Source organism: Monopterus albus, unplaced genomic scaffold (assembly GCF_001952655.1).
Source record: "Monopterus albus unplaced genomic scaffold, M_albus_1.0 scaffold12.1, whole genome shotgun sequence".
NCBI classification, from domain to species: domain Eukaryota; kingdom Metazoa; phylum Chordata; class Actinopteri; order Synbranchiformes; family Synbranchidae; genus Monopterus; species Monopterus albus.
Genome location: NW_018127892.1, coordinates 3,985,994 through 3,998,786, shown reverse-complemented (window position 1 = coordinate 3,998,786; position 12,793 = coordinate 3,985,994). Strand labels below are relative to the sequence as shown.

Genomic DNA, 12,793 nt, shown 5'->3' with positions numbered 1-12,793 from the left:
TTGGCCCACTCAGTAAAGCGATTTATGAAACAGATGGCTTTGAGTTTGGTCATTTTATCAAGAGGCAACTACTCTCCTTTACTACAGTACTTTCCATCTGTTGGTTTCCTCTTTCAGCTGTCGGCTGAACTATAGTCCAGACATTAAGCATTTGAACATTTTTTGTACTTCAGGCTTTGTGCTTCAATAAAGCAATGGATGCTATATGACAGGTTTATGGATCAGTACGGAAAGAATTGTGTGGGAGATATAGGTATTTTAACACAGTGCCCAAATTGCAAGGGCTGAGAAGTAAACTATAGACTGGACTCTATAATTGAGGAGCAAACTTCAACTTGTTTTCCCTTAGTTTCAGAAATGTCCTTGCTGCCCTCCTCCCTCTTTTCCTGTGTGGAACAGATAAATGCCTTTCATCTTGTTCAAAATAGTTGCAGTAGCATCACTGGCAAGCTCAGGAGTGTGAATCCTCATGATCGACTTGAGTGGACCAGCCTACATTGTACACTGTACGCAGTGTAGTCATTTTGAGCAGCTGTCAGAGGAGCTCATCTTAAATTTTGTTTCTCTCTTAATCCTTCCCTCTCCTCCCACGCAGGTGTCAGACAGGTGTGACTATGTTTATGTTAATGGAAAGGAGATGAAGGGCAAGGTGATGATGATGGTGAACTTCACCTATGGATACCTGAGTGCCCAGCTGGAGCTCACTGTATGGATCCCCCGACTCCCTCTCCAGATTGAGGTGTCAGACACAGAGCTGAGCCAGATCAAAGGGTGGAGGGTACCCATCCAGCCAACCACTAGTCAGAGGTACAGTACTCTTTTCTTACTTAGCAAAAGTTTCTTAATCTATTAGACTACACCACAAGTCTCTGACCACATGCCTGCACTTGTCAGGATGAGATTAAACAAAGTAGAAATAAGCAAAGACAGATATTTTTCCATGTTCATTTTCAATAAAGAAATAAATTAGAAGGCATTTGTAATATAATTTACTTGTTGTTTTTGCAGAACAATGTGCTTTGCACAGTGTAATTCAAGCAGTATTTCCAGTATCCAGTGAAGCAACTTTTGGAGTAGATTCATGTTTAATTTTTCTAACAATAGTGCTGTGCTTCTAGACTTTCCTGGTGGCATCACATGAATGCTCATGATCAAAGTCATGTATCTCCTTCGCAGCAGCACTAGATTGGTGTAAGAGGGTAATGAATAGCCCTTAATCCAACTGATGTATTCAGGTTCAATTATAGCAGCCTTAGCCAAAATAATGATGAGACATGTGAATGAACACTCCACCTGTCTCTTCCTGACTTCAGTCCAACTGACAGTTGTTGGCTGATAACAAAATGGCTGACCTGTGCAATACAACTTGTCTTTACGACTGGCTTAAGATGGCCTGCCATTGCGCCTCTTACTTGTCACTAGGCCAGAACATTATTAGAGCTGTCTGAAGGTCAGACCTCTCCCCTGGGGCCTCATCACTAGCAGCACCTCTGCCAGCACCACTGTGCAGTGCTACTCGGCAACTGATGAAATCCATCAATTGATGGAGCAGCTATCAACCTACCTTCAGTAATTACTTCTGGAAAAGCACTGAGGTTGGACTTGGAGCCATCCCACGCACCACTGTTTCTACTCTAATTACCCCTGCTCCCCTTTTATTTTGAGTGACAGAGGTACAGCAATGAACTAATGCCATGGCTTGTCGAAGATGCTGCTTTCCCAGCTGTGCGTTGGTATGCCTTCATCAGTGAAGACACCCAAGTTGTGTTGTCGTTGTTGACGCCAGCACTGCTGCTGATGGGCTGCAGAGAGCTTTGTTTCTCCCTGTCTTCCACCCGTCTTTGTTTATCAGGGGATAACAGGCATGACCTTGCACAGTAGCACCATGCCTGTTGGCGAGAATGGGCATTGGTCCACAGTCCATAAGCCCACAAGGAAGTGAGCCAATAAGCGACAATTCCTAGTGGTGGGACCTTCCTCTATCAGCCAGGCTGGCAAGTCGTGGGAGAGAGAGGAGAAATAAAAAGACACCAGGCCTCTTAGTGGGATAGTTGCAAAAGCACTCCTCGCACAGTTTTTGACTGACACTGCCTGTAAGGCTCACCTCCTCCCTCCCTAAGCCCTGTCAAAACAAGGACAAGATAAGCCTTAGCAGACAGCAGACCCATGTGTAGGTGTAGCAGTCAGGCATGCACCCCTCCTTTAACACTTCTTTCACGATATGTATATTGACACTCTTTTTCCCCTTTGTTTTATAGTGTTTTTAAAAATCTCTTGCAGTGGCCATTTATTGCTCTATTTTTAATGTTGTTTTTGTACTATGTTGTCTTACACTGTTTGTAGTGGGGTTTCTCTTTCTACTGTAAAACAAGGTTTCTCTTTCTGCTGTATAACAAACTGTACCCGGATTCCCTACAAAATCCAAACAATAAAAAAACAACCAACCACTGACAGATAGAGCTGTTTCTGTATATATAGAAGCCGCACTGCCTATTTCTGTCCTAATGACCTTTGTCATGTTATTGTTGCAGAAAATAAAATGCAGCAAAATGCCAAAACAAATGTAGCACATGATCCACGGGGCACAACAAAAATAAGCATGGCACGCACATTAGTACGCAGCGTCTCCTCTGAAGTACGAGGTGAGCTTGAAAGTGAATGAAGCAGAAAGAAAAATTGCTTTGTGAAGCAGGTTGTTCTCTGCCCTGAGTGTGATTTGTTTATCAGATTAACCTCAGATTTTGAGATGGCGCCACGAGTACTGGCACATTTCATACACTACTTCAATATCAGCTTATTTAGTTCTGACTCCATTACAGCTGACTAATGTGTAAAAGTTCCTTATTAGATATACTTTTGAAATGCTGATTCAAGTCATTATGTCAGTACATACTCCTGTAACATCAGTGCCACTTGTCAATTCATTGACCTTGACTGTAAAATGACAATTTCTGTTCTTGTTCCAAACACTCATAATATGATTCAGAAATATTTAACCAAAGTAGTCAGTGATGAGAAACTTTCAGTTACTGCCTCTGGAATAATTGGAAGGTGGTGATTAATATCACTGGCAGACGGCTTTCTCCTCTACATGTAGAGTAATATGTGTAAATGAATGGAGAGAGTGTGTCAAGACAACAGAGAACAGGAGTATCAGAAAGGAGCACATGGTCACAAAATCACAGACCATGTTAATCTGTTGGAATAAATAATATACTTGTGCAAGTGCTGAATTTTAAGTAGCTCTTAGTTCTTTTGTTTGTATGTGAGTTTGAAGGCTGGACTTTAATTATGCATATTGGGCTAAGGTAATCCAGGGAAGAAGCTCCATGCATCTGATAAAAACTAAAAAAAAAAAAATCTAAATCAGAGGAACTCAAATAACCCAACAAAACTGTGCCATATCTGGTATAGTGATGAGACTGATGGCACTAGATTGAGATCCATTTATCTCATTTAGGACTAGACAGCACTCAGAGGTTGTAAACCCTTAACTCCAAATCTGACTGTACTCTCAGCTTTTCTCAGGAGAGCACCGCTACTGCAACATCTTTATTTCCATGGCTTCACATTTAATCAAATTTCTCAGGGAATTTAGACAGAAAGAGACAAGCAGAGTGGACAGTCACAAGAAAAAGAGATTCAAGAGATTAATTTCTTTTTGTATCCCGCTTAATCGTGATCACAGCTTTTGCTAGAATGTCTCCTGTGTGAGAAAGAAAGAGAGATAAAGCAACAAATGACAGTGATTAGACAGAGAGGAGGGTGTTAAGTCTACAGTACAATAGAGTAGGATTAGTACTGTTGCTGACAAAACACACCGCAAGTGTGGTCCACTGTAAGAGTGAACAGCTGTAACAGCATTTATTCTCCATGATCAACTGTTCAATATAAAGTTGTTTGTTGAAGCAACATTTAAAAAACAGTTATGGGCAAAATCTAATGATATCGCAACTGTATTGTAACCATTTAGACGTAGTTTATTATACTCAAAAGCAATTTTCCTGGTGAGACAGTGCTGAGCCCCTGTTGCCTGATTTGTTGCCTAGAGTAATAACATTAGATTTGCTAGCAACACAACGATCAGGGAGGCTGTTAGGTAAAGCAGTAAGAAGGTATAAGCACATTCACAATTCAGACCAAGTGCTGGAAAATGGTGAAGGACAAGATACTGAGAAAGAAAAATGACAGCATTACACTAGACTTAGTGGTTTAATCAATGACATTGCATCATTACTGGATATTTGTCAGGAACACATCCCTGTATGAGTCACACTGCTGAGTGTGCTTGTTACCAGAGATCAGCTGAAGTTAAAATTCAGCTGAAAATAGCACAAACCTCAGTCCAGAATGTAGTGCCAATGGTTCTCATTTATAAAACATCTATTTAGCAAACGGTATGTACAGTACAATTATGTTAGATTTTGCCATTGTGTAGATGTAAATATTCATACAACAATACCAAATACATATAATTGTAATTAATATAAATGTTACCTTTAGCAGACGAATGCTGATGTTTGAGTCAAAGTAGTATACAATTTGGCTGTGGAGTCTTACACTTGGTAAAGGTCTACAGCCATACTACCAGCTCTAAATGCTCAGAGGTAATCTCAGCATGCAGACAAGCTCACAGTGACAATACAATGATACCACATTTCATGGCAATTCATCCAATTCTCACCATATAGTATGTCAGTCTCATGGTGGTGCTAAAGGATGAGTCAGGGCATCACTACAATGACTAAATTTCATCTTCTGGGGATCGATGTCTGTGATAATGAGCAATCCATCCAATATATTTCCTGCCAAGTTTATTATTATTATTATTATTATTATTGCCAGGTCCACACGGGACAGCGAGGATGAAGATGATGAAGACAAACGAGGACGAAGCTGCACTCTGCAGTATCAGCACACCATGGTCAGAGTCCTGACCCATTTTGTAGCTGAATCAGCTTATCCCCGAGGCCAGATCAACTTCATGCTGGGCACTGACTGGCAGGTGGACATCACAGAACTGGTGTGGGACTTCCTGAAAGTAGAGAACCCCCAAATCGCACAGCTACTGGACAGGAGGATACTGGTGGGACTTAACATGGGGATGACCACTATCCAGGTAGACCACATGTTAGCTTCTTAGCAGTGCACTTTTAAAGAATGATTCCTGCTTATTACAGCTATGCTCTTGTTTTTATAGTTTTGTGCATCATTCCAAGTAAAAATAATACAATAGTGTAAAAAGTAAATAGTCACCAAGTTAATTGCCGAGAACTGTGGCAACTTTGCTGAAATGAAGTTCACTGAGGCAACATGAAAAACAACACATCAGTCAGTCAGAGCGGTTGTAAACAAACCCTCAGGTTAGCTGAGCATATTTGGAGGAGAAAACAAAGCCAAACTGTGAAACTATTTCCTAAACTGTACATTTAAACATAGGTCAGTTTATAGACTGACTTCCTGGTTCAACTTGACCTGCTGCATTCTCCATAGATTTTCAAACATAGCTTACCTTTGTGATGAGAGATTTTTGTTGACTTTAAATTTGACCTGTAAATAAACTAGTTTGTTTACAGCCTGTCTGACTCTTGCAGTGCTAGTGTTTCTTGTCCTGATGAACTTCTTTGTAGCAACCTGGCAGTGGTCCCAGATCTCAGAAACTAGTCTGGCGAAGAAAATGTTACCATAATTAATAGCAATATATGAAAATAAGTACAAAGTTGCAATAAACCTGAACTATTAGGTCTAAATAAAAAGATAAGTTTGTAGCTGAAAATTTAGAAAAATCAACTGGATTAGGTTTTTAGGTCGAAGACGTTTCACCTCTCATCCAAGAGGCTTCATCAGTTCTAGTCCAGTTGATTTTTCCCATCTGTGTGCCACTTGTACCAGTACTTTTCAAATTCAGATCATATTTCCCATGAATCCTGTTGCTTTCCATCTCAGAAAGGTTCTAGCCACTCATCTTTCTCCTGCTCCCCATTCATGACTAGTGAAACAAAAGAGAGGGATCTGAAACCAGCTCAGTGAATATGCATTTGGTAATTCTGCCATCTGTTCTGTCACATTTGTGATGGAAGATCACAAATGCTGCTTTCAGTCTTGTGATGTCAAGTTACTGTTTAGATTTCTCTTCAAATCCAATGGCACACAACGTGAACTGAGGTGCAGAGCGCAATGAAGGCTGCCAGTGATCCTGGCAAAGGTTTCTTTTAGTAATTACAGAATATACAGTACAGTAATTCAGTAAATATTCTACAGTCTCAGCACTAATATGGCAATGATTTCATTACTGTTAAAGTATCACCAAACTGGGAACATTCAAATGATTTGAATTATTATATAAAATGTATGAAAGCACTGAGGTAAACTTTACAGAAACTCACTATGGTACATTATTTTGTCAACATGTTAGAATAATACACTGCAGGAACATGAAGTTATTGTTGATTCTGTGGACAATAACAAATGCCACCACTGCCTCTGCTATGGTTGTACTAGCACCTTCTTTTGTCTAGTGCAGACAGGTGCTTACTGGTGTGTCACAGCCTGTACTGGAGGCTCTCAGCACTGAAGGGGTCCTCCCCCTCGGCCCTTTGGCTTGTCAGGCTCTTCAGAATAACTGGATGAATATCACCCTCCTAATGACATCTGTGTGAGTGGGATCTGCTTCTTGGCAATGAGGACTCATCCGTCTGTCTATGTGCAGACGTGTCTTCACTTTGCCAAAAAAAAAAAAAAACCTCTCTCACAAAACAAGCACAAACCAGAAAAAATGATGAGTGCGAAGGTCTGACAGCTGTGACTACCTGTGCCACGCACCATGCAGACTGATGCATTAGGAGACATTTAGAAGGATATGCATGCAGAGAAAGTCATTCATACTTCACTTGGTATTCATCAGAAACACAGTTAGACTTCCGACTTTTGTTTTGGGGTTAAAGAGTGTTTCTGGAGTACCAGTATTAATCAAAGGGAATGGAATCTCACCTACAGTACGGGAGGTATGAAAGCTGGATCACAGCCAAATCCAGACCAGAGTCCACACAGCCTGAGTAAACAGATAAAATAAAAAGTAAGTTCTGGGTATCTGTTTGTGTACCGCACAGGGCTTTCGAGCCTTTTATGTTAGATGAAACACTTGAAAAAAAATTTTTTTAACCACCTGTAAGTCACAGTGATCTGCTTTTTTCATGTCTGTGAAATCTTCACTGCGAAGAGCTCACTGAAGCTTTTGCATTCCACTTACCATGATTCACTTGTCAGTCAAGCAGTGTGGCCAGCAGTGACTTATTTCTGCTTGGATTTTCTGTCGCTGAAGGTTTTTTAGGTAGTGCTCTTCTTCTCTGTTCAGATGTGGTTGCTGCTGCTGCTGATTTCTCCTGGGACAGGCCTTGGTTGTTTAGACCAGGAAATGAAAAAGCTTTCATGAACAGGCTATACAGTGGGTTGAGTCACAATTGTAGAGTAGAACAACAGTAAGTGATCATGCCAGAATGCCACAGGCATTGCTTATCAATCACATATTACAGGGGAGTACTGTGGAAGAAAATCTATTTCCTCATGTTTTCCCTTTTAAACGTCCTCTAGTTCTGCAGTTGCAATCTATAATTTCTTTGTTTATCTCTTTTTTATCTTCACTGTCTTGCTTTTGAACCTCCTAGGTGTTGTCTCCTTTGTCGGACTCAATCCTGGCAGAGAAGACTATCACAGTGGTGGATGACAAAGTGACTATCACAGAGCTGGGGGTCCAGCTGGTGACAGGCCTCTCCATGAGCCTGCAGCTGAGTCCAGGAAGCAACAAAGCCATCCTGGCTACCACGACCACACAGGAGGTTCTGCAGAGCCCCAAACAGGTCAGGATACCCTAACATATACAGTATAAGAGATCTGCAGTAAATAGCTATCAAATAGCAAATTGAGCTTGTCTTAGTCACCACTGTTAAATGAAAAGCCTCCAAAAATGATGCTAATTTTGATCTAATAGATTAAAAACATAGACCAGTAATTTTTTATAGACACAATTAGTGTCTGGTTAGACACAATAATGTTAATTTGTTTTACACCAGTGTTTATTATCTCCTAGCATATTAAATTATTAGTTATGTAGTTAGTCATTCAATAAAAACAGTATTTTATATATATATCTCCTGAAGACTAAAATGTGCATTCTGCAGCTTTGTGCTTTCCAGAACAAAAGACTTACAGTACTTCCAGATTTCATTTTACATTATCAAAGTCCTTGAATGAGCAATTTTCCCGTCAAAGGAAGCTGTGAGAGTGCATGTGCTCGGGTACACATCTATTTGTTTGTTCCACATCATCTCTAACCCTGTTAACTCCAAGGCTTGCAAACTAGAGTGTGACTGAACATGTTTCCTTAGGCAGCTGATAGAAGTGGCAGCTTTATCCGAGAGCATGTAAAGGCAACACCACGCAAGGCCTCTGTACCAAAATATGACTTACAGTCCAAACTTGGCCGTTCTGTCATATTTTACTCTCCCTTCTCATTTTGCCCTGGCTACTGTCATTGTAGCCTGTTTGATCTGCCTAGCAAGCCCTCGCATGAGTTCTCTGAACTGCTCCTCTTCACCCTCTTCCCCCAAGTAAGGAAGGATGGGAAGGCCGTTTATCTATCTCTATGTGCAGTGTAAAGACAAGCAGGCAGCAGTGCACACTCAGTCCTCTGGTGACAGTAATTAGGGAGCACTGACAGGGGATCTGCTTTTGGGGATTTGCCCTTAAACAATATTAAAAGTCAAACCGTGAAATTGCAGTAGGAGACGACCTTAACATGCCTATATATGACAAGTCCCTCATTCACTTGAACAATATTTACTGTTACTGTTTGATCTTTTCCACCTAGCTTTTCATCTGTATCCTCTTAGCTTAGAGAGAATAGCTGCAGAGTTAGTAGAACCACGTGAGTCATAAAGTTTGTACTGGCAATGACTTGCAATGTCTTCTACCATTACAAAACGCCATATATACTCTACGTATACCTTTGGGGTGCACTGACAAAAATAACATTTAATTCAAGTAATCACTGTGGGTCTCATTTATATGAGTTCACTACAGTGAAAGTAAAAGCCATTGGCAACAAGAAATGGGATATTACAGAGCAGTTGAACAACATCTGGCTGATGCCCTAAACTGACTCTCCAGCAAAGAAACCTTGTAATTTCGTGATCATTTCAGGTAACTTTAATAGAAGGAAAACAAAATTATCTGTTCTGGTCTGTTTCCATGATATGTACGCAGGTTTTTGCACTCTAATTTCCTTTTCTTTTGATACCAAAGCAGAATATTTGGTCTGTGTGTTGCTGACTGTATTTTTTCTTTGTGTGTGTGTGTGTGTGTGTGTGTGTGTGTGTGTGTGTGTGTGTGTGTGTGTTTCAACAGGAGGCCCTGATCAGTGCCTGGCTCCAGTTCAGCGATGGCTCTGTGGCTCCTCTAGACCTGTACAATCCAGACTTTTTTGTCCTGACAGCCACTTCCCTAGATGAAGAAGTAGTGACAGTGCAGCAGGACCCCTCATGGAAATGGCCTGTCATTGTAACGGAGGCAGAGGGCCAAGGCCTGCTGGTCAGGGTGGAAATGACTGTTTGCGAGGTCTGCCAGAAGTTCAAGCGTCGCAGCATCCTGGCTGCGGGGAACTGTAACATCAGGGTGAAGTTTGGTCATGGTGACAGCTCAAAAGGAGGGAGCAACGACTATGGCCCTGATGGAGATGATGTAGAGAACAGAGGCAGGCTCTCCCCCTCGCAGGACAGGACTGGCCTTGACATCCACTACTATGGCAGCTCGGTCTCTGACATAGAGGATGGGGTGTTGAGGAGAGCCACTACAACCAGAAGTGCAATAATGCGTCGACCCAATGGAGATAAACTTTCAGATGATGGAAGCCAGAACATACCAAATGACTTTGCTGACTTCCCTGCACAAGTGGACCTGCCCCGTGGTCGCAATATGGATGACGACCTCACTCAGACCACTCGCGGGCTCACAGACCTGGAGATTGGGATGTATGCCCTGCTGGGGGTCTTCTGCCTTGCCATCCTGGTCTTTCTCATCAATTGCATCTCCTATACGTTGAAATATCGCCACAAGGAACTCTCTATTGAAGGTCAGAACATGAACCATGCCCATGACTGGGTATGGTTGGGGAATGAGACAGAGCTACTGGAGAGCCAAATAAGCCTGTCACCCCAGCAGGATGAACAGACCTCCATGATGGACTTGAGCAGCGGCCTCGAGGAGGGCAGCCACTTGTTGAACGGAGGCTCGGCACAGAAGAACGTGCAGGAACAAGTGCACCGGTCAGCAGACACAGGGTGCATAGCCAAGGACAGCAAAGGAGACTCACCTACCACCAAGAGGAAGCGAGTCAAGTTCACCACATTCACCACCATCCCCTCAGACAGTAGCTATCCCACTGTGAACACACTGTCTGGAAGCCACAACCAGGACATTAAGTGGGTGTGCCAAGACATGGAGCTGGGAGACTCCAAGGAGTTGCGCAATTACATGGAAAGGTTAAATGACAGTGCTTTAAAAGAAGTGGCATAATGTACTGTGTGCGCTTGTAACAAACTCACCCTTATGCCTTTCGAAGGAAAGTGGGTCTGGACAAAAAAAAAACAGCCCCCTAATCGGTGAAAGAGGAGGACAGAATCACTTCAGAATCACCCCAAACTGCCAAAGGGTCATCAAATGTAAGAGGATTGTCATGATTCCACAAGTGACTGATAATCACTAATGAAAAATGTCACTGAACGGGGATGTGAAGTGGTTCTTTTTCATTTGTTGGTCAGATGATTACCTTTTTTTATTCATCAATTTATTACTACAGGGTTTAGATGATCCCAGTACTGATCTGCAGCAACTATGACCTGCGATATTCAGACAACATGTAGATTTAAAATGAACAGTAACATGACTAGTTAGATGTTCCGAATGTGTGTGCACATTAAACGGCTTTGGAAGTTTTGTAACATTTTGGATATTAATTTCTTACACCAGATCTAATTCTGTGGAAGAATTCTGGAAAGGCCAAAGAGAGTCAAGAGAAATTCCTGCACGTTGCTGCAGAAAAAAAGGCACAACTTTCCAGTTCATTTTCATCCTCCTTAACACGGCAGAAGACAGGTTATGTATATACTGAACAGTCTCCAAAGCATTGTACTGTTGCTCTGTATAATGTATTTTCATAACACTTAAGACACAACAAACACAACACAACAATGTCAAGAGTGTGTATCAGTTTTTATTGACCACAGCATATTAAGGTCATTCATTTCTCACCTCCTAAGGTTAGCCGAGGAATGTGGCGAAGGAAGGTGAGTCACATTTATCTTTATCAAAACTAGCTTTGTACCAAGCATATATAATGAGTTACAATTTACCCAAAAGCCACAACACAATGCTTCCTTTTTTTGCTGGCCTATGGAGGAAGGCAGTGGCCATTAATACTCACATCTCATCTATTAGAACATAGAACCCTAACATGACAGCCAGTGTATGAAGAGACTTTTAAACTAAATGGCTGGACAACATGGTAATGTGACATTTCCCACTGACACCCCACCAGTTTAAAGTTTTCGTGAGCTTTGAAGAAAATGCCAATTAAGGTCTCTTTAACCTCTGTCCCTTAGTTTCTAGGAAAAGCATACTGATAGACGAACTGGAATGTAATGTGCTCTCCATCTCTTGGGGAGCTTGTGGATACAAAGAGGAGCAATTACAGGCAAGGTGGAAAATGTTTTTCTTTCTCTAAATTGATCTGTTATTATTCAGATAATTGCACAAATAATAATCATCTCTGAAATCTTCCTAAACAAAGGCAGCCGGCTGAAAAATAGCATTTCGCTCAGTGACTGTTATCATCATCACAGCTGTGTTGGCTGATTGTGTTTTTGTTTTTTTGAGTGTGTGTGGTATTATTTCCTGTCAAGCAGAAAAACGTTCACATTATGTCAACTGTTGCCGCAGTGTGGATCAGTTTGTTAATCAGCAACACTCACAATATTAGCCTGAGAAGCTAGAGAAGAGGTGACACCTGAACAAATGTTAGCACTGCCTTGAGTGTAATTAGAGTTGCCATTTAGATTAGCGCAGTTACAGTATGTCAACAGTCAGTGTTGAGTGGAGCCACTCCAGACACCTGTGTGAAGGTTTAGTGGCTTTTCTGCATCTTGAACGATTCTCTTGATCCACCACATGCTGAGCCAGTGGATTAACACGCCAAAAGAAATAGCTCAAATAAAGAGACAACAGGCCGTGATAGGCATTAACATATTGTAAATCAGTTTGGCATTTAGGCCACGGTCATGTGTGCTGAACATGAGGCTACAACCAGAATATGGTTAGCTTAACTTTGTAAAGACTGGAAACAGCTAGCCTGGCTCTATCCAAAAGCAGCAAAAGCACCTGACCAACAGTTCTAAAGCACACCAATTCATTTCTTAATAATACTGATCATTACCATTTTTAATCAGTCTTTATGTTAAGCTAGGCTAACTGGTTATTGGTTGCAGCTTTATGATTACCATACAGATGTGAGAATGGTATTGACATTTTTGTCAAACTCCTGGCAAATAAACTTTTTTTTTCTAAAATGTTGTGATGCTATGGGTTCTTGAGCATTTTAAGAATTGAGTTTAGTAAATGTCAGTTCAGACAGTGTAAACCTCACAGCAGTACTCGACACTTATTACTGAAAGCTAATTCCGGTTCTTTTAACCAGGAACTCAGAGAGACGAAGCGGACCACTTGGATATATAAAAAAAAAAAC

The 12,793-nt window shown here is 41.4% G+C and overlaps 1 protein-coding gene across 6 annotated transcripts in view; it reads left to right on the top strand.

Annotated features, from left to right (window-relative positions):
- Positions 1 to 12,308, top strand: part of si:dkeyp-14d3.1 (transmembrane protein 132C) — a 117,559-nt gene extending 105,251 nt beyond the window's left edge. For 3 of the 6 annotated variants that reach the window (XM_020590726.1, XM_020590725.1, XM_020590727.1), the window contains 4 exons: positions 596 to 807; positions 4,846 to 5,119; positions 7,665 to 7,856; positions 9,403 to 12,308. In XM_020590726.1, coding sequence (XP_020446382.1) covers positions 596 to 807; positions 4,846 to 5,119; positions 7,665 to 7,856; positions 9,403 to 10,569 — 1,845 coding nt within the window. In that variant the 3' untranslated portion in view covers positions 10,570 to 12,308. The remainder of the gene's footprint in view (positions 1 to 595; positions 808 to 4,845; positions 5,120 to 7,664; positions 7,857 to 9,402) is intronic. The other 3 variants (XR_002274205.1, XR_002274207.1, XR_002274206.1) reach the window with 3 other exon arrangements.
- The last annotated feature ends 485 nt before the right edge of the window (positions 12,309 to 12,793 follow it).